Source organism: Salvelinus fontinalis, chromosome 5 (assembly GCF_029448725.1).
Source record: "Salvelinus fontinalis isolate EN_2023a chromosome 5, ASM2944872v1, whole genome shotgun sequence".
Taxonomy (NCBI): domain Eukaryota; kingdom Metazoa; phylum Chordata; class Actinopteri; order Salmoniformes; family Salmonidae; genus Salvelinus; species Salvelinus fontinalis.
The window spans coordinates 48494488-48520694 of record NC_074669.1 but is presented as its reverse complement, the minus strand read 5'-3'; the positions used below and the strand labels follow the sequence as shown (position 1 = coordinate 48520694).

General features: G+C 42.3%; 1 protein-coding gene across 2 annotated transcripts in view; it reads right to left on the bottom strand.

The window, feature by feature from the left end:
* Nucleotides 1-26004, bottom strand: part of LOC129855749 (storkhead-box protein 2-like) — a 65959-nt gene extending 39955 nt beyond the window's left edge. The window contains exon 1 of one of the 2 annotated variants that reach the window (XM_055923740.1): nt 24902-26004. In XM_055923740.1, the coding sequence (XP_055779715.1) occupies nt 24902-25223 (322 nt within the window). In that variant the 5' untranslated portion in view covers nt 25224-26004. Of the gene's footprint in view, nt 1-7267; nt 8738-24901 lie in introns of those variants that run through there. The other variant, XM_055923741.1, reaches the window with a different exon arrangement.
* Between the last annotated feature and the right edge of the window lie 203 nt (nt 26005-26207).

The following is a 26207-nucleotide window of genomic DNA, read 5'->3' as shown; positions in this document are numbered from 1 at the left end:
ACTGCAAGGCCCTCCAGCGGGTGGTGAAGACGGCCAAGTACATCAATGGGACCGTGCTTCCACCCATCCAGGACATCTACTCAACGCGGTGCCTGAGAAAGTCCCGCAGCATCAAGGACCCCACACACCCCAGCTACGAGCTGTTCACTCCCTTACCGTCGTGTAAACGGTATCGGAGCATGAGGTCTGACACCGACAGTTTCTATCTACAAGCCATCAGACTGCTGAACACTTGAACTGGACTGACCACCTGCACCTTAGCACACACGCACTCACTCACCCACCCACACAGACACTCACACCCACATTCATGCTATACACACACATCACAACTGATGCTACCAGACTTGTATTTTTATTGCTAAATACTGCAAACTTTTAGCACTTGTCCCCCAATCCCCAAAACACGTGTAAATATTGTGCTATAAATTGTGTCTTCCTGTACTATACTTCTGCTTAAAATGTTTTCCATTCTACTGAGCCATTTACTTTACGTTTGTATTCTTATCTTTTATTATTGTTGTTGCATTGACGAGAAAGAACCTTCTAGTAAGCATTTTGTTGGACGGTGTATACCATGTACATCCTGTACATAAGAGTGGGTGAAAATGATGGGATCAATATCAAGCCAAATGTATTCGCAAATGTAAATCACCAATCCACAAGTAATAAATCACTTTCCACAAATGTAAGTCACTTTGATTTCATAGAAAATGGGACTAGTATAGTTATTATTTCCTCTATGATTTGTGTACTTTTCAAATTCTGAATCAGCTAACAACAATCAGTTGACGGGTGGAGAAACCCTGTCAAAGCTATGATTCTCTAAAAATGTAAGTCTTACGAAATTTCTGTGAGTAAAGGCTGATTATCATATGTCACTTATTCAAATGCATCCTGTTACATGTCATTAATTATTCAAGTACTATCCAATGAGATTCATAGTTGATCCCTAAAAATGACTTATTTTCACCTACCTAATTGCTAGTTTGGCTTTCTGTTTCTACAGGACGTCCATGTAAATTGATAAATGGTTGAAATTAAGTTGGTCCACCCTGGCCTTTATTGGGCAGTTGATTTATGGGATGGCCTTGATTTGGACCAAAAATAGTTATCAATGATTGGTCCATTTAGTCCCAAATGGACTGGCCTTGATTTGACACATTGAACATGATTACTGCCAGTTCAGAAGCTTTTAAAATGCTAACAGAAGTGCAATAATAAATATTCCATACTTTAAACTCTCTAAAGTTGAAATGTTTAAATGTTCCCTTATATCTTAAACTGGATGTCAATAGGAAGTCCGGCAGAGTCGTCGTTATAACGTCCGTAAAATATGTACAGTTGAAGTCGGAAGTTTACATACACTTAGGTTGGTCATTAAAACTCGTTTTTCAACCACTTCACAAATATCTTGTTAACAAACTATAGTTTTGGCAAGTCAGTTAGGACATATACTTTGTGCATGACACAAGTAATTTTTCCAACAATTGTTTACAGACCGATTATTTCACTTACACTGTATCTGTCACACCCTGGCCTTAGTATTCTTTGTTTTCATTATTATTTTTAGGTGGGTCAGGGTGTGACATGGGGAATGTTTGTGTTTTGTCGTTTTGGGTGGTTATATGGTAAAATAGGGTGTTGGGTGTAGTGTATGAGTTTGTGTTGAGTGAATGTTTCTAGGTATGTCTATGGTTGAGTGAATGTGTCTAGGTATGTCTATGGTTGAGTGAATGTGTCTAGGTATGTCTATGGTTGCCTGAGTGGTTCTCAATCAGAGACAGATGTCTTTCATTTGTCTCTGATTGGGAGCCATATTTTAGGCAGCCATGGGCATCATGCATTTGTGGGTAATTGTCTATGTGTAGTGTTTGTGTCAGCACTATATGTCTGTTTAGCTTCACGGACGTCAGTTTTGTTATTTTGTTTAGTTCGTTTATAGTTGTTCGTTTCTTGTTTGTTTCTCTCTTCTTTTAATAAAGAAGATGTATTTTGCACACGCTGCGCCTTGGTCCAATCTCTCACAGTAAGACGATCGTGACAGTATCACAATTCCAGTGGGTCAAAAATTCACATACACTAAGTTGACTGTGCCTTTAAACAGCTTGGAAAATTCCAGAAAATTATGTCATGGCTTTAGAAGCTTCTAATAGGCAAATTGCCATAATTTGAGTCAATTGGAGGTGTACCTGTGGATGTATTTCAAGTAGAGGTCGACCGATTAATTAGGGCCGATTTCAAGTTTTCATAACAGTCAGATTTGTTTTACACCTTTCATTTAACTAGGCAAGTCAGTTAAGAACACATTCTTATTTACAATGACGGCCTAGGAACGGTGGGTTAACTGCCTTGTTCAGGGGCAGAACGACATATTTTTACCTTGTCAGCTCGGGGATTCAATCTTGCAACCTTACGGTTAACTAGTCCAACGCTCTAACCACCTGCCTCTCATTGCACTCCACGAGGAGCCTGCCTGTTACGCGAATGCAGTAAGAAGCCAAGGTAAGTTGCTAGCTAGCATTAAACGTATCTTATAAAAAACAATCAATCAATCATAATCACTAGTTAACTACACATGGTTGATATGACTAGTTTATCTAGCGTGTCCTGCGTTGCATATAATTGATGCGGTGCGCATTTGCGAAAAAGGTACCTAACCATAACCATTACCAAACATAAACATCAATGCCTTTCTTAAAATCAATACACAGAAGTATATACTGTATTTTTAAACTGGAATATTTAGCTAAAAGAAATCCAGGTTAGCAGGCAATATTAACCAGGTGAAATTGTGTCATTGCTCTTGCGTTCATTGCACGCAGAGTCAGGGTATATACAACAGTTTGGGCCGCCTGGCTTGTTGCGAACTAATTTGCCAGAATTATACGTACTTATGACATAACATTGAAGGTTGTGCAATGTTACAGGAATATTTAGACTTATGGATGCCACCCGTTAGATAAAATACAGAACGGTTCCGTATTTCACTGAAAGAATAAATGTTTTGTTTTCGAGATGATAGTTTCCGAATTCGACCATATTAATGACCTAAGGGTCGTATTTCTGTGTGTTATGTTATAATTAAGTATATGATTTGATAGAGCAGTCTGAACACTACAGCAGTAGGCACCAGCAGGCTCGTAAAGCATTCATTCAAACTGAACTTTCGTGCGTTTGGCCAGCAGCTCTGCTGTTTATGACTTCAAACCTATCAAGTCCCGAGATTAGGCTGGTGTAAACGATGTGAAGTGGCTAGCTAGTTAGCAGGGTGCGCACTAATAGCGTTTCAAACGTCACTCGCTCTGAGACTTGGAGTAGTTGTTCCCCTTGCTCTGCATGGGTAACGCTGCTTCGAGGGTAGCTGTTGTCGATGTGTTCCTCGTTCGAGCCCAGGTAGGAGCGAGGAGAGGGACGGAAGCTATACTGTTACACTGGCAATAATAAAGTGCCTATAAGAACATCCAATAGTCAAAGGTATATGACATACAAATGGTATAGAGAGAAATAGTCCTATAATTCCTATAATAACTACAACCTAAAACTTCTTACCTGGGAATATTGAAGACTCATGTTAAAAGGAACCACCAGCTTTCATATGTTCTCATGTTCTGAGCAAGGAACTTAAACGTTAGCTTTCTTACATGGCACATATTGCACTTTTACTTTCTTCCCCAACACTTTGTTTTTGCATTATTTAAACCAAATTGAACATGATTCATTATTTATTTGAGGCTAAATTGATTTTATTGATGTATTTTATTAAGTTAAAATAAGTGTTCATTCAGTATTGTTGTAATTGTCATTATTACAAATAAATAAATAAAAATCGGCCGATTAATCTGTAACGGTATTTTTGGTCCTCCAATAATCGGTATCGGTGTTGAAAAATCATAATCGGTCAACCTCTAATTTCAAGGCCTACCTTCAAACTCAATGCCTCATCGCTTGACATCATCGGAAAATCAAAAGAAATCAGCGAAGACCCGAGAAAAAAAATTGTAGACCTTCACAAGTTTGGCTTATCCTTGGGAGCAATTTCAAAACGCCTGAAAGTACCACATTCATCTGTACAAACAATAGTATGCAAGTATTAACACCATGGGACCACGCATGGGGACAAAGATTGTACTTTTTGGAGAAATGTCCTCTGGTCTGATGAAACAAAAATAGAACTGTTTGGCCCTAATGACCATCGTTATGTTTGGAGGAAAAAGGGAAACGCTTGCAAGCCGAAGAACACCATCCCAACCATGAAGCACGGGGGTGGCAGCATCATGTTGTGGGGTGCTTTGCTGCAGGAGGGACTGGTGCACTTCACAAAATAGATGGCATCATGAGGAGGAAAATTATGTGAATATATTGAAGCAACATCTCAAGACATCAGTCACGAAGTTAATAAAGCTTGGTCGCAAATGGGTCTTCCAAATGGACAACAACCCCAAGCATACTTCCAAAGTCGTGGCAAAATGGCTTAAGGACAACAACGTCAAGGTATTGGAGTGGCCATCACAAAGCCCTGACCTCAATCTTATAGAAAATTTGTGGGCAGAACAGAAACAGCGTGTGCGAGCAAGGAGGCCTACAAACCTGACTCAGTTACACCAGCTCTGTCAGGAGGAATGGGCCAAAATTCACCCAACTTATTGTGGGAAGCTTGTGGAAGGCTACCTGAAATGTTTGACCCAAGTTAAACAATTTAAAGACAATGCTACCAAATACTAAATGAGTGTATGTAAACTTCTGACTAACTGGGAATGTGATGAAAGAAATAAAATATTAAATAAACCATTCTCTCTACTACTATTCTGACATTTCCCATTCTTAAAAAAAAGTGGTGATGCTAACTGACCTAAGACAGGGAATTTTTACTAGGATTAAATGTCAGGAATTGTGAAAAACAGAGTTTAAATGTATTTGGCTAAAGTGTATGTAAACTCCCAACTTCAACTGTATTTTAAACTATTTCACATAGAACTGAAAATGAACGTGGCTTAAATGTCAGACAAAGATGCCTTTTTATTGTATTGTAGTACAAGTGGACAGGAACCACCAGGAACTTCTTTGAATTCTTTAGAAATGCATCCTTCCTTCCTTGTTTTCTGGAGGTACACACAAATGAAACTGTCAGCAAGGTACCATCCTATTACTTTCACAGATCCAACCAATTCACGTCTGTGATTACTTCAAGGAAGGTAAGAACAAAGTATTCATATAGGGTACAGTTGTAATCGATCCAGACTATCCCAAACATGCTCAATGGGTGACATGTCTGGTGAGTATACTGTACAGACCATGGAAGAAGTGGGACATTTTCAGATTCCAGGAATTGTGTACAGATCCTTGCAACATGGTGCCGTAAAGTATCATGCTGAAACATGAGGTGATGGCGGCGGATGAATGGCACGACAATGGGCCTCAGGATCTCGTTACGGTATCTCTGTGCATTAAAATTGACATCGATAAAATGCTATTGTATTCATTGTTTATAGTTTATGCCTGCCCCATACCATAATCCCACAGCAACACATGGCACTCTGTTCGCAATGCTGACATCAGCGAACTGCTCGCCCACACGATGCCATACATGCTGTCTGCCATCTCCCCAGTACAGTTGAAACCGGGATTCGTCTGTGAAGAACACACTTCTCCAGCGTGCCAGTGGCCATCGAAGGTGAGCATTATCCCACTGAAGTCGGTTTCAACGCCAAACTGCTGTCAGGTCAAGACCCTGGTGAGGATGATGAGCATGCAAATGAGCTTCCCTTAGAAATCCCTGCAGAAATTATTTGGTTGTGCAAACCCACAGTCTCATCAGTTGTCCAGGTGGCTGGTCTCAGACAATCCTGGATGTGGAGTTCTTGGGCTGGCATGGTTACATGTGGTCTGCGGTTGTGGGGCTGGTTGGACATACTGCCAAATTCTCTAAAACAACCTTGGATGCAGCTTATGGTAGAGAAATTAGCATTCAATTCTCTGGCAAAAGCTCTGGTGGACATTCATGCACTCAGCATGCCAATTGCATGCTTCCTCAACTTGAGACATCTGTGGCATTTTGTTGTGACAAAACTGCACATTTATTGTCCCCAGCACAAGGTGCACCTGTGTAGAGATCATGCGGTTTAATCAGCTTTTTGATATTCCACACCTGTCAGGTGGATGGATTATCTTGGCAAAGGAGAAATGGTCACTAACAGGGATGTAAACAAATTTGTGCACAACATTTGAAAGAAATACGCTTTTTGGAACATTTCTGTGATCTTTTATTTCAGCTCATGAAACATGGGAGCAACACTTTACATGTTGCGTTTATATTTTTGTTCAGTATAGGTCGCTGATGTTGGCTAATAAATTAGCTAGCTTGTCAAGCAAGGAGATCATGTAGCTAGTTAGTCTGTGATGAAACATCACAACTTAAACGAGTCACGCCAATGAAAAGTCAAACTCCAAGGTTAGAATGTTTTTATATTTCATGCCCAAAACATCTCTATAACGAATTGTACAACAATTATTTGGTTTTAAATTATTTTGAGATTACTTCTACATTCAATTTAAAATATGCTAAACGGGGGAGATTTTTTTTCATCCGAAAATGTTTTGTTTTTTAGATGTTTAAACAAAAGCAACGTGAAATATCCCTTTAAAACGTACCATGGTGTCATTAAAAACATTGACCATGAATTACATTATTGATTTTACCCCATTTCACAGTCCTATCTGACACTTCACACAACAATACCAGATTGTCAAGCTCACAGAAATCTCACAGAAATGTGCATGCCATATGGATATGCAGATCACTCACACCTCAACCCATGATTCAAGGGGAAAGAAAAATCTGTGATGGGAAGGGTTTCAAAGATTTAGCTCCAACAACATCCCATTGCTTACTATTTCAGCCCTTTGTTGTACTAAAATCCTAATATTACCGTTTTAATTAATAAATAACCAACCGCCATAATGCAATATCCTTGCCTGGGACCATTCAATTCCAATATTGTCTTTACCCTTTTACTATGTCACTTCAACTTTTTTATGTTTTATTTCACAAGCATTACAGAACACAGACACTCACAAACTCAACCCTTTGTCATCACATATTCCATATCCATAGAAACCCAATAGTAGCCTTGGAAAAATGTGATCTTGGAAGAAACCAAGACCTTTACTAACCCTCACGTTCAACTTCACACATGCTTGCCAACATCTGACAAGATGGTGAATTAGGGATGGTAGTGGTTGTGGTAGGGGGTGCTGTCAGACTCACCTGGCATTTGGTAGCCCCGGGGGGGACCTGGTGAGATGTGGGGTGGAGGAGGGGGAGTGTGGTGGTGTTTCTGCTGGAGACGGAAGTCCTTCTCGCTCCGGGAGCGGGTGCGCTCCGGCAGCCGCTCGGACAGGTCCGAACTGGGCCAGGCCTGCCGCAAATTGGTGCTGCGGGTCTTTTTCATAGCGACCCCAGGGGCAAGCGGCTTGCCACGGGGCTACTACTGTGTTCGGGGGGAGGCCAACCTGAGGCTTAGTGCCTCCCCCACACCAGGCTGCATCACATCCGGCCGTGATTGGGAGTCCCATAGGGCGACGCACAATTGGCCCAGCGTCGCCCGGATTTGGCCGGGGTAGGCCGTCATTGTAAATAAGAATTTGTTCTTAACTGACTTACCTAGCTAAATAAACCTTAAATAAAAATAAATAAAAAAATCATCAGGGATGCCCGATGCAAGGGATCAGGCAAGAGACACGACGGAGGACCAGCGTGCACGCTTGCATACACACACACGCACGTTTTCTCATTCACAGGCAAACTACTACAACCGCCCCTCAATCCAGTCTGCGGTGGATTGGCATCTGCTGCGTTTTCCCAGGCTGATCCATTGCGGCGGAGGCGGTGATGGTTGCACGAGGCATCACCCTTTTTTTATGTCAGCGATCAGTCCAAACCACCATTTGTAGCATCCCTGTTCGCATGCGTCGGGAGGCACATTACGTAGCCGCTATGCTGCGGGAGGGGAGGGGATGGCAGGGGTAAGGATGAAGGAAATGGGGCATGGGAGGCAAGGAGAAAGAATGGCGAGGAGAGATGGAGGTGTGGGAAAGGAAGGTTGGAGGGGGGTTGGTTCAGGTGAATGGTATTTTTTTTGATGGAGGGGGAAGAGAGGGGTAGAGAATCGGCAGCTTAGCTGTCGAGGCTCTTCTCCACAATAGCTCAATTCACCATGGGAGCTATAGGGCTCGCTCGGCCGAGCCCCGGAAAACAAAAGAGCCCCCCCTTTGAGGAAAAAAGGAGAAAGAATAGCGCCCTTTATCCTGACCTCCACAGAAAAACTATAGATTGCAGAGTGTAGCAGAGGCCAAATCCACCGCGCAAGACCCGCTCGTCCTCGACGACACACCGAGAAAGGGTGGGGAGAGAAAAAAAGATGGAGCGCATAGAAATAAAACAAATCCCAGAATAGATATCCTCCTCCTCTCTCGTGAAAATCCAATACGAGAATCCAATCCTAAGAGGCTCGTTGGAGCATCCATTCATTCAACCGACAGGGCTGCAGCTAACTCCAGTCAACGGCCAATGTCTTTCAACGCTAACCACCGCAGCTGCCACTGCTCCCAGAACCTCAAGAAAGGGTGTGTGTGTGCGTGCCTGCCCACTGTGCGAGATTCTGCGTGAGCATGCGTGTGTCTGTGTCTGGGTGACTGAGACAAGGGGAGGGGTAGGGGAAGCAGAGAGCGAGTGAGAGAGAGAGAGACCGAGGACACAATTATAGTGGAGAAGAGAAGAAAAAAAAACATCCACACACACAAAAATGCAGCAGCCACATGTGTCCTGCAAGCAATTTATTAAGGGACTAATGATGAGAGCCTCTGGCTGAGTGTTTTTTTAACCACCCCCCTCGCTCTTTCTCTCCATCCCTCTCTAACTCTCTCAGCTGTGCAGTGCCACTGCAGGAAAGGGGGCTGGATAAGCATGAGACCATCTCCCCCTCTACCCTCTTGAGACATGTCCCATGCTAATTGAGGAACTGTTCTGTATTACATGCAACTGAACAACCCCCAAAGCTTGGCTCCGCCCCCAGCTTCTGGCCCAGCCTATGAAAACTCTGCTGTTAGATGAAACGGTTCAAATGATTAGCCCCTCTATATTACCACTGTATAACAATGAATGGTATTAAATAATACAAAAAAAACACCATCAAGGATTTGATTCATCAATATTATTTTCATTTAACCTTTATTTAACTAGGCAAGTCAGTTAAGAACAAATTCTTATTTTACAATGACAGCCTACCCCAGCCAAACCCAGACTACGCTGGGCCAATTGTGCACCGCCCTATGGGACTCTCAATCACAGCTGGTTGTGATACAGCCTGAAATCGAACCAGGATCTATAGTGATGCCTCTAGCACTGAGATGCAGTGCCTTAGACCGCTGCGCCACTCGGGAGCCCCTACTTACATTGAATTCACATTTCTTATTTCTATTCAAAACCGCATATAGTTTTACTTGGTTTACAATTGTTAAATGGGCTCCTGAGTGGTGCAGTTGTCTAAGACCCAGCATCTCAATGCAAGAGGAGTCACTGTAGTGCCTGGTTAAAATCCAGGCTGCATCACATCTGGGTGTGATTGGGAGTCCCATAGGGCGGTGCCCAGTGTCGCTGGGGTAGGCCATCGTTGTAAATAATCATTTGTTCTTAACTGACTTTCCTAGTTAAATAAAAAAATGTTTTAAACAACAGGGATTCTTCCTTCAAATGTCATGCTTAGGACTTCTTTCCCCTATTCCCACTTGTGAGTGATTCCACTAAAGACAACTTAAAGGTGTCCCATCACGATCATACAGTAAGACCTCATCTACATTTATGTACCCTACAGAAGCCAATTTTCTTGTATTTATTAAATGTTGTAGTTCAACAACAATGTTTGGTAGACCAGTCAGTCCTTAGCTCTGACGGTTGTATCTTTGAGGTTCTACTGTAGATTAAATCATCATAGACCAAAAGGCAAGGATTTAAAGGTAATACTTGGAGTCGGGAGTTCCCCTGAAGTCTACATGAGTTTTCCAGATGTAATACAATTTCAGGGAAGATGAGAGGGATTAGAGGCATGATGATATGCAGCTTCCCCCAACCTACGGACCCCAAACACACTCAGGTTGAACAACTGATGTACAACTTACTTGATGCAAAGGTTTTGATACAACTTATATTGTTGTGATACAATGGAGAGTTTGTCTGCACACAAAATGTTTTGTGCAGTGTCTCCACAACACGTGTGTAATTCGTTTTATGCAGACAAACTCTGTTGTATGACAAAAGTTGTGCCAGATGTGTTGTACATCAGTTGAGTATGTATAGAGCCAAAGGTGTTTAATCCTTTTCACCTCAAAATTGAATTTTTTTTGTATTTCAAGGGCGTTAATAATTAATACGGGCCATGGCAGAGACAAATTAATGAGATCAGAGAGGCTTCTACACACACACACACACCTAATTAGAATAAACTTTTTGGGGGGCGAATTCAATGTAACGTTGCTATTATCAGGCATCCTCCTCCATTAGTCATGGCGTGAACTCTTGGCTATTCTTGACTACTTCTGCACCATGGAGTACATTTAATCCCAGTTTAAAAACCAATATCATGTTATTTATGAAAAAACAAACAAATTAACATACTCAAAATTACATGCATGAATTTGGTTGTAAATGTCAGGGGCACATAAGACGTTTTTATCTCAATATCAAATCATTTCTGGGTAACAATTAAGTGCCTTACCGTAATATTTATCCATTAAAATTGTCAAAAATAAACAAAAAAAACACACAAAAAACTATTTCTCAAGCAAGAATTTGGCTTGGACTGTCTAGGAGTGGTCCTTAGAGTGACTGACCTAATTGGAGGGGCCAAATTGGAGGGATGTGTAACCTGAAAACTAGCTGTTATTGGCAGATAGGTTTGGAAATCTTTTTGTTATTGGTCTATTAACTTACACTGCCTGGTAATGTCACTAGGCAGGCCATAACTCCACCCATGCAAAAGCTGTTGTGGAATGTATTTTCAACCAGCAACTATCAGGAAACTATCAGGAAATAACACTGATAAAATGTTCCACACTTGTGCAGTGTTAGTTTCAGGTGACATACATTTTCCCCCAAAAATTTCCTTTCCTTTCTACTATGTTAAATCCCATCTAGGGACCGATGGGATTTAAATTAGTGCAAGTTAAAGCATGATGGTGCAATACATCTGAATGTTAATGATTCAAGGTGTTAATGTTTTAATTGTATCTGTCCCTTAACAAAAATATATTGTTATTATTATAAACAACAAGACCATATCTGTCCGAAACAGATATCAACAGTAACCAAATCTGCCAAGCTTGCCGTTTTTGGCTCTTGCCAATATGCATCCTCCCGCATATCCACAGCATAGGATACCCTCAAAGGAAAAAAGAAAAACATTTAGGCTAGTTATACAGTACATAAAAGACACACTATATATGATATTAATCTTGTGCCCCCAACTATAAACCCACTTTTGGATATAAAATAAAATTGTATTTGTCACATGCGCCGAATACAACAGAAAAATGCTTACTTACAAGCCCTTAACCAACAATGCAGTTAAGAAAAATACCTTAAAAATGTAAGAAATAAAAGTAAAAAATAATTAAAGAGCAGCAGTAAAATAACAATAGCGAGGCTATATACAGGGGGTACTTGTACAGAGTCAATGTGCGGGGACACCGGTTAGTCGAGGTAATATGTACATGGAGGTAGAATTATTAACGTGACTATGCATAGATAATAACAGAGAGTAGCAGCAGCGTATAAAGAGGGGGGGGGGGGTGCAAATAGTCTGGGGTAGCCATTTGATTAGCTGTTCAGCAGGTCTTATGGTTAGGGGGTAGAAGCTGTTTAGAAGCCTCTTGGACCTAGACTCGGCTCTCCGCTACCGCTTGCCATGCGGTAGCAGAGAGAACAGTCTATGACTAGGGTGGCTGGAGACTTTGACAATTTTTAGGGCCTTCCTCTGACACCACCTGGTATAGAGGTCCTGGATGGCAGGAAACTTGGCCCCAGTGATGTACTGGGCCATACACACAACCTTCTGTAGTGCCTTGTGGTCGGAGGCCGAGCAGTTGCCATACCAGGCAGTGAAGCAACCTATCAGGATGCTCTCGATGGTGCAGCTGTATAACTTTGAGGATCTGAGGACCCATGCCAAATCTTTTTAGTCTCCTGAGGGGGAATAGGCATTGTCGTGCCCTCTTCACGACTGTCTTGGTGTGCTTGGACCATGTTAGTTTGTTGGTGATGTGGACGCCAAGGAACTTGAAGCTCTCAACCTGCTCCACTACAGCCCCGTCGATGAGAATGGGGGTGTACTCGGCCCTCCTTTTCCTGTAGTCCACAATCATCTCCTTTGTCTTGATCACATTGAGGGAGAGGTTGTTGTCCTTGCGCCACACGGCCAAGTCTTTGACCTCCTCCCTATAGGCTGTCTCGTCATTGTCGGTGATCAGACCTACTACTGTTGTGTCATCGGCAAACTTTATGAGGGTGTTAGAGTCGTGCCTGGCCGTGCAGTCATGAGTGAACAGGGAGTACAGGAGGGGACTGAGCACGCACCCCTGAGGGGCCCTGTGTTGAGGATCAGCGTGATGGTTTTGTTGTTACCTACCCTCACCACCTGGGGGTGGCCCGTCACGAAGAACAGGATACAATTGTAGCGGGAGGTGTTAGTGATGAGCTTTGAGGGTACTATGGTGTTGAACGTTGAGCTGTAGTCAATGAATAGCATTCTCACTTAGGTGTTCATTTTGTCCAGGTGGGAAAGGGCAGTGTGGAGTGCAATAGAGATTGCATCATCTGTGGATCTGTTGGGGCGGTATGCACATTGGAGTGGGTCTAGGGATTCTGGGATAATGGTGTTGTGAGCCATGACCAGCCTTTCAAAGCACTTCATGGCTACAGACGTGAGTGCTACGGGTCGGTAGTCATTTAGGCAGGTTACCTTAGTCCCTGTGCCCAAGAACACTATGGCGGTCTGCTTGACAAATGTTAGTATTACAGACTCAGTCAGGGACAGGTTGAAAATGTCAGTGAAGACACCTGCCAGTTGGTCAGCGCAGGCTCGCAGTACACGTCCTGATAATCCGTCTGGCCCTGCGGCCTTGTGAATGTTGACCAGTTTTAAGGTCTTACTCACATCGGCTGCAGAGAGCGTGATCACACAGTCATCCAGAACAGCTGGTGCTCTCACATGCATGTTTCAGTGTTACTTACCTTGAAGCGAGCATAGAAGTAATTTAGCTCATCTGGTAGGCTCGTGTCACTGGGCAGCTCATGGTGGTGCTTCCCTTTGTAGTCTGTATTAGTTTGCAAGCCCTGCCACATCCGAGGAGTGTCAGAGCCGGTGTAGTACGATTCGATCTTAGTCCTGTATTGACGCTTTGCTTGTTTGATGGTTCGTCGGGGGGCATAGCGGGATTTCTTATAAGCTTCCGGGTTAGAGTCCCGCTCCTTGAAAGCGGCAGCTCCACCCTTTAGCTCAGTGCAGATATTGCCTGTAATCCATGGCTTCTGGTTGGGGTATGTACATACAGTCACTGTGGGGACGATGTCATCAATGCACTTATTGATGAAGCCAGTGACTGATGTGGTGTACTCCTCAATGCCATCGGAATAATCCCGGAAAATATTCCAGTCTGTGCTAGCAAAACAGTCTTTTAGCTTAGCATCTGCTTCATCTGACCACTTCTTTATTGACCGAGTCACTGGTGCTTCCTGCTTTAGTTTTTGCTTTTAAGCAGGAATCAGGAGGATAGAATTATAGTCAGATTGCCAAATGGAGGGTGAGGGAGAGCATTGTACGCATCTCTGTGTGTGGAGTAACGGTGGTCGTGAGTTTTTTTCCCCTCTGGTTGCACATTTAACATGCTAATAGAAATGAGGTAAAACGGATTTAAGTTTCACTGCATTAAAGTCCCCGGCCACTAGGAGCACCGTCTCTGGATGAGCGTTTTCCTGTTTTCTTATGGCGGTATACAGCTCATTGAGTGTGGTCTTAGTGCCAGCATCAGTCTGTGGTGGTATGTAAGACCGCTAAGAAAAATGCATATGAAAACTCACTAGGTAGATAGTGTGGTCTACAGCTCATAATGAGATACTGTACCTCAGGCGAGCAAAACCTAGAGACTCCCTCGCCCTCCATTACTTTATTTTTTACTTAACTTATCTTTCTTAAACTGCATTGTTGGTTATGGGCTTGTAAGAAAGCATTACACCTGTTGTATTCGGCACATGTGACAAATACAATTTGATCCTGTTTTCTGCTTAACAAACCCTGCAGTACCGCGGTCGGCCTTGAACTCTGTGGCTTCAATGAGAGCGGGCAGTAGTTCTCTCATGGTATGGCCACACAGATGCTGCGCCTGCAAATTCTGATTAAACCAATGTTTTTTTAATGTGAGTCATCTGTTACCAGATGAATGTCAACAGAGATGATTGTCCATAAAATAGTTTTACATTTACATTTAAGTCATTTAGCAGACGCTCTTATCCAGAGCGACTTACAAATTGGTGCATTCACCTAATGACATCCAGTGGAACAGCCACTTTACAATAGTGCATCTAAATCTTTTAAGGGGGGGGGGGGGGGGGGGGCAGAAGGATTGCTTTATACTAGGTATTCCTTGAAGAGGTGGGGTTTCAGGTGTCTCCGGAAGGTGGTGATTGACTCCGCTGTCCTGGCGTCGTGAGGGAGTTTGTTCCACCATTAGTTGCACAATATGGTTGCCTTAAAGTATACAACTGGTCCCCAAAAAGTAGAGATGGGCTGACAGACAAAAACGGACAACAATGGACGTCATATACGATTTAATCTGTGTTCATGCATCTCAATGTGGTCGTACCTGTAGGCCATCGGCACACTGGGACTTTGTGTCTGACAGTCCGTTGCCAAATAGTTGACTTGAGTTGTACCTTTGACGAACAAAAACGGACAATGATGTACGTCAAATATGATTTTATCCGTGTTCATGCATTTGAGTGTGGTCATAGCCTCCTCTCAGTAGCTTAAGGTACCCTACTTTGCCCTCTAATGGTAGTACATGACCTTACGTGGTTCCTGCCATCACAGCAGACTATAACATGTGGCGACACCATGTCAACAGAAAAAACCCTATGACTGACTGTACAGTATGCCTAAAATGCACAGCTATTGACACTTTTGTCACACTTTCAAACGTGTTTTGGGTTAGACAAATTGATCAGTCACAGCTTAGCCTTCCACCTACAGTCCCAATCAAAAGTTTGGACGCACCTACTCATTCAAGGATTCTTCTTTATTTTTACTAATTTCTACATTGTAGAATAATAGTGAAGACATCAAACTATGAAATAACACACATGGAATCATGTAGTAAAAAGTGTTAAATCAAAATATATTTTAGATTCTTCAAAGCAGCCACCCTTTGCCTTGATGACAGCTTTGCACACTCTTGGCATTCTCTCCACCAGCTTCACCAAGAATGCTTTTCCAACAGTCTTGAAGGAGTTATTGTTGACTGCTTTTCCTTCACTCTGCGGTCCAACTCATCCCAAACCATCTCAATTGGGTCGAGGTCGGGTGATTGTGGAGGCCATATCATCTGATGCAGCACTTAAATTTTTATTTATTTATTTAACTAGGCAAGTCAGTTAAGAACAAATTCTTATTTACAATGACAGCCTACTCCGGCAAACCCCGACAACACTGGGCCAATTGTCCGCAGTCCCTATGGGACTCCCAATCATGGCCAGACATGATACAGCCTGGATTCAAACCAGGTACTATAGTGAAGCCTCTTGCACTGAGATGCAGTGCCTTAGACCGCTGCGCAACTCGGGAGCCCATCACTCTCCTTCTTGGTCAAATAGCCCAGCCTGGAGGTGTGTTGGGTCATTGTCCTGTTGAAAAATAAATGATAGTCCCACTAAGCGAAAACCAGATGGGATTGCATATCGCTGCAGAATGCTGTGGTAGCCATGGTGGTTAAATGTGCCGTCAATTCAAAATAAATCACAGACCATGTCACCAGCAAAGCACCCCTACACCATCACACCTCCATGCTTCACGGTGGGAACCGCACATGCAAAGATAATCCGTTCACCTACTCTGCGTCTCACAAAGACACTGCTTTTGGAACCAAAAATCTCAAATTTAGACTCATCAAACCAAAGGACAGATTTCCACCGGTCTAAAGTCCATTGCTCGTGTTTATTGGCCCAACAAGTCTCTTCTTATTATTGGTGTGCTTTAGTAGTGGTTTCTTTGAAGCAACTCGACCATGAAGGCCTGATTCACGCAGTCTCCTCTGAACAGTTGATGTTGAGATGTGTCTGTTACTTGAACTCAGTGAAGCATTTATTTGGGCTGCAATTTATGAGGATGGTAACTCTAATGAACTTATCCTCTGCAGCAGAGGTAACTGGGTCTTCCTTTCCTGTGGCGGTCCTCATGAGAGCCAGTTTCATCATAGCGCTTGATGGTTTTTGCGACTGCACTTGAAGAAACTTTCCGGATTGAGTGACCTTTATGTCTTAAAGTAATGGTGGACTGTTGTTTCTCTTAGCTTATTTTAGATGTTCTTGCCATAATATGGACTTGGTCTTTTACCAAATAGGGCTGCTATCTTCTATATACCACCCCTACCTTGTCACAACACAACTGATCGGCTCAAACGCATTAAGAAAAAAGGATATTCCACAAATGAACTTTTAACAATGCACACCTGTTAATTGAAATGCATTCCAGGTGACTACCTCATGAAGCTGGTTGAGGGAATGCCAAGAGTGTGCAAAATTCTCATTAAGGCAGTTTAACACTTTTGTTACTACATGATTCCATGTGTGTTATTTCATAGTTTTGATGTCTTCACTATTATTCTACATTGTAGAATATAGTAAAAAATAAAGAAAAACCCTTGAAAGAGTAGGTGTGTCCAAACTTTTGACTGGTACTGTATACTTATTCACACCCAGTTCTTGTAGGAAATGCAAACTTGTAATATATTTTAGTTTTTAAAAGGCTTTTAAAGTTTTTAATTTCCACTTTGTGACATTTCAGACTTGATTTGCCATAACGAAAAATGTATAAACCCCTACAATAATCCACATAATAATTCACATTTCCTGTTGCTTCAGGATTATTTTCCTGCTGTAGCAAACTGTCCGAAGTAAGATCCTACATCTGTACGGCCCGCAACAATACGTTTCCACAGACTGACACTGCGACTGTGCATTGGCCAGAAAGAACTTGGCCAACCACTCCATAAACGGAGCCTTCCTTAAAGCACGTTTGTTTTTGTTGAAGACCCTCAAAGGGCTCTTTTGAGTGTGAACGCAGCCCCCAGCTCACAATGGAGCCCCCAGTCATTGTCTCTCTAGCGTGGCGGCCATTGCTTGCTGCAGAGCCTGCTGACTCATAAGTATAGATGGAGGGAGGAATGAGGGAGGGATGAAAGAGGAGATGAGGGAGGGAGGGGGATGGAGGGGACGGTGTCAAATTTGCTGAAGTTCATTCATACCAAAGAGAAAATAGGAGAGGAAGAGAGGAGGAGGAGGAGGGAGACGCAACACACCAGCCATCTTATTTCTCAATTGCGCTGCAACAGCGCTCGTAGCCATGACAACCCAGTCCGATGATCTCATAGCTGCTACCGAGTGCCATCCCTTAAAAGAGCCAAGAGTTGTTGTTGGAGCTATAGACAGAAAAAGACTACCGACAAAACAGACAGAGCCAGTCACAGGCAGACAGCAGACGCAAGGAAAAGCAATACAAAAGACTGACACTTTGAAGCTGCTGTATGAGAAATAGGCATTGTAGAGTACAACAATGTTCAAATGTATTTATAAAGCCACTTTTACATCAGCCGATGTCACAAAAAAGTGCTGTACAGAAACCCAGCCTAAAACCCCAAACAGCAAGCAATGCAGATGTCAAAGCACGGTGGCTAGGAAAAACTCCCTAGAAAGGCAGGAACCTAGGAAGAAACCTAGAGAGGAACCAGGCTCTGAGGAGTGGACAGTCCTCTTCTGGCTGTGCCGGGTGGAGATTATAACAGTACATGGCCAAGATGTTCAAACGTTTTAAATGACCAGCAGGGTCAAATAATAATAATCACAGTGGTTGTAGAGGGTGCAACAGGTCAGCACCTCAGGAGTAAATGTCAGTTGGCTTTTCATAGCCGATCATTCAGAGTTAGAGACAGCAGGTGTGGTAGAGAGAACGAGTCGAAAACAGCAGGTCCGGGACAAGTTCAGATCAATTCAGTTCCACACCAGTGAGCCAGATACATAGCTGCTGTATTTGAATTACATGTAATTACTCATTTGAAACAGCATTTGTTGAGTATTTGGAATGTACTTTGAAACACTATTAAATACATAGTTTGCAAGCATTTGGGATTTGTGTGTGTGTGTGTGTGCGTGCGTGCGTGTGTGTGTGCGTGCGTGCGTGCGTGCGTGCGTTAAAGCCATAGTCTGTAAAATGTCCAGTAATTTCAATTGAGTAAACACTGTAAACCTTTAGAGTTGTTTAAAGAATATGACTTAATAAATTAGTACAGCTCTCTTACCTGGTGATAACCAAAGTTGTCTTATGGCACTTGGACAGTTTGTAAACAGATGATGACTATTAAATTACAACAAAAAGTTATATTTCTATGAACTGTCTGGGGCTCGAGTGGCGCAGCGGTCTAAGGCACTGCATCTCAGTGCTTGAGGTGTCACTACAGACCCTGGTTTGTTCATGGGCTGTATCACAAACGGCTGTGATTGGGAGTCCCATAGGGCAGTGCACAATTGGTCCGGGTTAGGGGAGGGTTTGGCTGGGGTAGGCCGTCATTGTAAAATAAGAATTTGTTCTTAACTGACTTGCCTGGTTAAAAAAAAAACGAATATTTATTAATTGAGCACAGATCAGGCACTATTTGCAAATGAAAATGTAGTGTGACGCATTTGCAATGTTTACATTTTGATTGGTGGTAAGGCCCACTCTTTAATAGTTGGTCCACCTTACAAGGTGTGCCTTTAGTATTTGCTCTTAAATGTGCAGAACTCAAAAGATGGGCCACTGGTCATATGCAACCAGGTGTTGTGCCCTCTGGTGGCTGCTATCCCCTTAGTTGAGTCATGCCCTTAGCTGGCGAATCAGAAGTACAGTGTTAGAAGAGGCCTTAGAAGAAACATTGTGCACTGGGCCTTTATTCCTCGCCTTTCTTTTTCTACAGCAATGGAGACCAAAAGCCCACAGCAAGAGGCATGTTAATTAAAAATTAAATAAAAAAATTCACTAACAAGATAGAATTCTCCTTGGTTAATAAACCAAGTGGACAGACGGTTAAAGATACATGCATGAATAATTATATTATATGCCTAATTACAAATCAGCTCCTAATACTGCTAAACCAATTATGTATAATAAATAGTAACAAGACAAGTAAACTCGCCATTCGGCTGGGGTAATTCATCAGTAATCATCTTCAGGTTTTAAGCAAGGTGACTTTAGCGACACAATGCAATACTAGCAATCTCACCCTGCTAAATTAAAAGCCTATGGGGCCAGTTTCCCAGACAGAGATTCTCCATTCAGAATGCTTTTTAGTCCTGGACTAAACTTAATCTGTCCAGTTGACGAGACACAGATTAAGCCTTGTCCTGGACTAAGAAGCATGTTCAATGGAGAATTTCAAAATTCTAGAATTTCTATGGAACCGATGTATGGGAATCATGCACTACAGGTCAAAATATGGTCAGCATTAGGCTAGGGACCAACTTCCCGTTTGGGCCGAAATTGAAAAGAGTAAGTACGTGTGTGTGAGAAAACAAAATACTATTTATTATGCCTAATTCAATGTGCAACCACATCTGCAGAGCTACTGCTACTTGATATCGGCCAATGAGGTCAGTGCAGCTGCAGTATCAACTTCCCTCTATGGCTTTGTCAATGTAGGCTGCCTGGGCAGACAACAATTACAATTCGACACATTTTGGTGCCACGACAAGTGCAGAAACTTTTGCCAAAGTTTATATTCCAAACAAACATTCACAAAAAAAAAAAACGCTTTAAACATGTACTAAAAAAACATTTCCAAATGCAGTACTTTTAGTTTTCCGAGTATCCCCATTTGCTGGCATAATCATAGTGAAGGAAGTGTTCTAATGAGGGTAAATACAGAAAACTTTCCATCACACATCAGAGACATCCAGGATGTGGACTATTATTTACAGGTCTGTAATTTTGTATTTCAAATCTACAGTGAACGTTCAAGTAGAAACAGGTTAGTGGATTGAGAAAGCCTTACGAATTAAAAGCATAATTACAACACCTTTATTTAAAAAATTATTCTCACATTGATCTCAGGGGGCAAGCCGACATATCATGAAGCATAAGGTACTACATCTCTGAGAAACTAAGCCTGCTCCAAGATGTCACACATCACTACTGTATAGATCGCTATAGATTTGGTGTGGGCAATTCTGTGGGTGCAGGTTTTTGGTCTACCCTGCAGTAACACACCTGATTCTACGAATCATCCAATGAATCACTAAATTCCTTGAAGGCTCATCGTTTTCCATTAAAACTTAAATTAGTAGAATCGGGTGCTATTGCTTGGCTGGAGCAAAAGCCTGCCCCCACATCGGCCCCCCACAAGGTAAAATTGCCCACACTTTCTCCAAACCTTGTGTTTATTTTCACATTGTTGTGTCTCAATAGGGCACTAGGCTCTAAATAGGAGTTGAGTGCAAGTGTTGGGTCACTCTGAGGAAGACATCAGCTTGACATCGAAATGTCAGTCACCTGTAACCTGCTCATCATAACAATGGATTAAAGCTGAGAAAAATGTATTCATCTCTGTCTTTTTTGTTGAGTACTTTCTCCAGATCTTTTAGAAAACCATTGTCAACCCAACTGTTCAATTGACTTTAAATGTCTGTTTTAAAACACAATTTGTTTTTTTTGTTTTTTTTAAATCCATGCACAAATAATTTCAAAGTAACTTCAAATTAAGTTATGTGGTTATGAGTGCTGCCCTTGTGAGGTAACTAAGGGACCTGGGAGTGATGTCTACTGTATTTACCACCATGAAAGCCATGATGCATACCCCACAAAACATGCCACCAGAGGTCTCTTCACAATCCCCAAGTCCAGAACAGACTTTAGGAGGTGCACAGTACTACATAGAGCCATGACTACATTGAACTCTATTCCACAGCAGGTAACTGATGCAAGCAGTAGAATCAGATAGAAATACCAGTGGTGTAAAGTAATTAAGTAAAAATACTTTAAAGTACTACTTAAGTAGTTTTTGGGGGTATGTGTACTTTACTATTTATATTTTTGACTACTTTTACTTCACTACATTCCATACATTTTCGCGACAAAAAACTTGGCATTGTGTGACCCATCCAAAGGTTTTGTTATATTATTGTGACCCACCAAGTAAACACAAATATGTAGAAAAAGACAGTGCTAAATAAAGTATCCTACTTAAAATATATTTTTCAAAAAAAAATTCCTCCTTCACGACCGCCAAGTAATTAAACATGTTTCTGGCCGGTACCCAGTCTTAAGTCGCAACCATAGAGAGGAATTACTCTCAACGCATCAGTGGGGCCCGACCCACCACTTGAGAAAAACTGTCAGAGTCATTCCTGTTACCACCTGGGATATGCTGCCAGAATAATTTCTATGACGTCTATCGTTTCCCCCAATTCTCTCTTCCAGGCCCCTCCTCATCCTTCCATTGGGGAGAGTGCTTCAGTGTTTAGCATGGTTCCTTTCCTGAACAGACCCTCTACTTTCCTTCCTGCATGGGACACTTCTCGTAGCCCCTTTGTTAGAAGCCCGCAAATGGAAACAAAGGGCTTTCATTCAATTAAACTAGTAACCAGGTTTCCGGGACAAGTAAAAAAAAAACAGGCTTTTCCGCACAGCGAGCAAAAGCATGTTTCAATCCAATTGCAATAGTTTTATTTTGGTTTCAATGCGAAAACATTGTTTCGTTGAGTACAGGAATGCAGATTTTGTTTTGGATGTTCTTTTATGACTTAACCGGGTAGAGTTTAATCGAATAGACCCCACAGTCACAGCTGCTATGGGCTTTCCTGCTGAGGTGGGATGTGCCTTTCCTTCCTCAATTCAATGGGTGTGTTTGGGTTTTAACCTTGAGAAAACCAAGGACTACATTCTTCCACTACCTCTGTCAAATTGGGCCAGATAAATAGTCGGTGAATGAAGGGTACCTACCCACTGGGCACACACTGGTTGAATCAACGTGGTTTCCAAGTTGTTTCAATGAAATAACGTTGAACCAACGTGGAATTGACATCTGTGCCCAGTGGGTATGCACATGGAGCAGCTGCCTCCACTACCCCCCTCGTTATTCAGAGACTACCACAATGACATGATGGGAAAGAAGGGGCTACTGTCAACGGATGCACACACCTAATAGCAAAAAAACGTTTGCTGCCGGATGCTGCAATTCACAAATCAGATTACATGCAAGAGCTTTGATATTCAAAGAAACACAACATCTCCTTCGGTGGTATTTAGATGTTCAGTAATCTGTAGCTTACCAATTCCGGACATTGTTCAGGACTGAAGACATCCCAACCGTACAGCAATTTATAATCAGACAAATAACATATAACAAACACAATTGACAATTGGCATCAAATAAACATTTCAAGTTTTGTCTGGTTAAAGCGAAAATGTAAAAACAATAATTTATGTGATTTTCTATCTTCTACAAATGGCAAAGCCCACCCCACATGGCTTGATCAACCTAAGCCCTTTGGTCTTCAGACCTTCAAATGTCGAGTGCATGGACATCTAGCCACATCGCCGGTAGGACAATTTATCCTTGATCTGCAGTGAATTATTAATGGCCTATTAGATTTATTTGATGTCTGACATGACTATTGTTCACAATTGCACCTAACAAAAACCCACAAAAACAAAAACAGACTCTGGCAAGTGAGAAAACCCTCGTTAAAAGGATATTTCAGGATTTTGGCAATGATTAAAAATTATCTACTTCCCAAGAGTCTTGTGGATACCATTTTTAAATCTCTGTGTCCAGTATGAAGGAAGTTAGAGGTAGTTTTGCGAGCCAATGCTAACTAGCGTTAGCGTAGTGACTGGAAGTCTGTGGGTATCTACTAGCATGCTGTATGTGTTCAGAATGGAAAGGAACAAGCAGACCTCAGATATACATGTATCCCAAGTAAACAGAAACAACTTTCCTAGACTTCTATCTAGTCTAAGTAACCATGGCCATCCCACACATCTATGGGAGAGGTTTATGCAGAAGAAAGTACTGACTGTGATACGGATTGCGGGCTGAAGTACAGCCCACCCACACAACACTACCAGAAAGTGTCCAAAAGAGCCACATACAGAATAGAATGGCTTAACATTGGAATTAGAAATATGTGGAAAATTCTGGAATCTGGCAGTGATTCTAAGCCCCACCTTAGTTTCAACAAACTTATTAGGTTAGACCAACTTGTGACTCTGAACTTCGCTATCCAGAGCCAACCATTGTTTTCAATTTCAAAAGCTCTATTTCCTCACCTTTTAAGTCAAGTCAATGTGCATGTGATTATTGACTGTTGTGAATATGAATTCAACTTCCAGCACTCAGTATGACATGAACCTGATACAGTATGACTGTGTTTTGTCAGATGAAAGATGGGTCAGCAGACAGAGATTTCCACATCTGTAGTATGTTCAGCACTGCGCTGGCCAAGCAATACTAGTAGCACTAGCAGCTTGCATGAGCATTAATATAGAGCCCTCATTAGATTAGAGACTGTATTCATCTGTGGTTATTTATTAGCTATCATGGAAACATTCCAAAGCTTATCAGTGCTGGCTGCTTTGGTGGTAGGGTCAGGGAGGGCATGGTACCCCCTCCATGGACAAATAAGCACAGAATTTCCCCTTGTTTGAAACTTTTTCTCAATCAATATTTGACTGTTTTGTAACTTTCCCATCCTTTTGAAATTGTTGATGTGGCAGAAAGAGAGAGAGAGAGATAGAGAGATGTTTACATGGTCCTGAACTTGGTCTCTTCACAAAGCAATGGTGTTTCTCAATAGCTATTTGATTTCGTGCTTACAGTACATTTAAAAAAAACACAAATAGCCTACTCTCCCTAAAAGCAGATTTTGTTCAGACTTTCAAAGCATTTATGAGTGAGCGACCCTGAAGTTTTCCGCACTAAACAACCACCTCGGTTCAACTTCACATGTCCCCAAACTTCATGGTAAACACATACACACACACACCACTCGCTCTAGCCACACGTGCAGCTCTACTGTTCTGATTGTTTACCTGAAATACAAACAGATCCCACTAATTTCAAGAGAAACTCCAAAGTCCCACACATATTTCCCTTACTAGCAGAACAATGGTGAGGAAAGTGGGAATTAAGGAAACCACAGGTAGGGCTATAAATTAACATGTATTTTTACTCTTCTGCTGGCCTCAGGGTTCTCCCATTACTCCTCCTGGGCGCCATGAGTCTCACACATTCCATTTGATCCCAACCCAATGCCAACAGATGTCAATTCGACGCCTATTCTACGTTGGTTCAATGGGATTACATTGAAATTACGTGAAAACAACGTTGATTCAACCAGTGTGCTCCCAGTGGGAAAGGCCTACTGTTACTCATTAAAGTTGAGGCACGCTATCCTATTGTGCAGAGTGGACCACCACAGTGTTCAGATGACCTGAAAAGTACCTTAGGCTACTCAATAAACAAAACAAACAAGTGACAACAACCTGCCTGGGTGGCATTATGATGATAATTACAGATAGCCTATATGATTGATTGAGTACAGTCTTACCGATGCACTTGATCTCGAAACCTCCGGGCGGTTTGAGGGCCCGCCTCGTCCATCCCGCTCTGAGCACCTCGAGGTGGTGTTCCTTCCCTTGGATCAGCAGGACATCCTCGTCAATCCAGCCTAGGAAAAAAGTCTCCGATATCGCATCGGTCACTTTCTTATTCCAGAAGTGCTGCATGTTGACAGCTTTGAAGTCGGCAAATATCTCGTAGCCCGTGTGATGTTGCTGGAGCTTGTCGGTTACCGCGGGCGACTCCTCGGCGCCAACCCGAGATAGCACTATGGCCAGGGAGTGAGGCGCGATCTGCAGAAACTTATCCATGTCTCAGTGCTTTGCTCTCCGCGACACCATGAATGATACCAACGTCCAATTTCTCAGAGCAGCATGTTTTACAGTATGTTTTATTCCGTACTTTGATATATTTCCAAAACGAGCACATCTTCTTGATGTTTCAATCTTGATTTAGGCCTATTGAAAACTGTAGGCTACCACAGAATAAACCTGACAGCATATATTTGATCTGCATCACGCAAAATGGAAATGTAGGCTATAGCCTATTCTTACAATAAATGTTCCCGCTATCTGTATCCAAAAACGAATCTTAACATGTCAAACGTTTTTATCAGGCGACAGTAGCATATCAATTTAACAGACAAATGAACTCTCAAAACCAAGCTTTCACATATAGCCTTTAGAAGAAAATAGGTGAACCGATTATTCCATGACCCACTTCCCAAGGAAGGCTATCCGTATTACTTTCGCAAACGGTGAGAACCCCTCAGCGGTGTGTGTACGTCGATCAGTGCATAGGGAATATAGCTGCAAGTGCAGGCGATGACATCATCGTTCTGCCGTTCATGACTTCATTTGGTGCGCAAAGGCAGACTCCCTTTCAACGAGGGCGCACCGCGTCTCCGCATTCATCCAAAAATGAAGAAATAATCCAAACTGGGTTACATTTTCTTCTGTTCTGTGTAAAACGCCTGACACATAGCCTACTGTATACCATTCACAGTCAAACCCTCAGTTCTTTAAGAAGATAGAAGCCTAATCGAAGAGGAACAGGACCACCCAATATTTGACCGTAACTCCACCTACAGCCAACCCTCTGAACATCACGAGCTCCATACGGGGGTATTGCAACAGGTGAAGAAAAAAACATTGACAGTCAAATGACAGGCGATGGAACCATTAGACTACCTATGTAGGCAGACTGGTCTCAGACTAGACGTAACATAGTAAATGTACACCCAGGACACTCAAATTAGTATGATATGTTACGTTTGGTATGTTTACATAAAATAG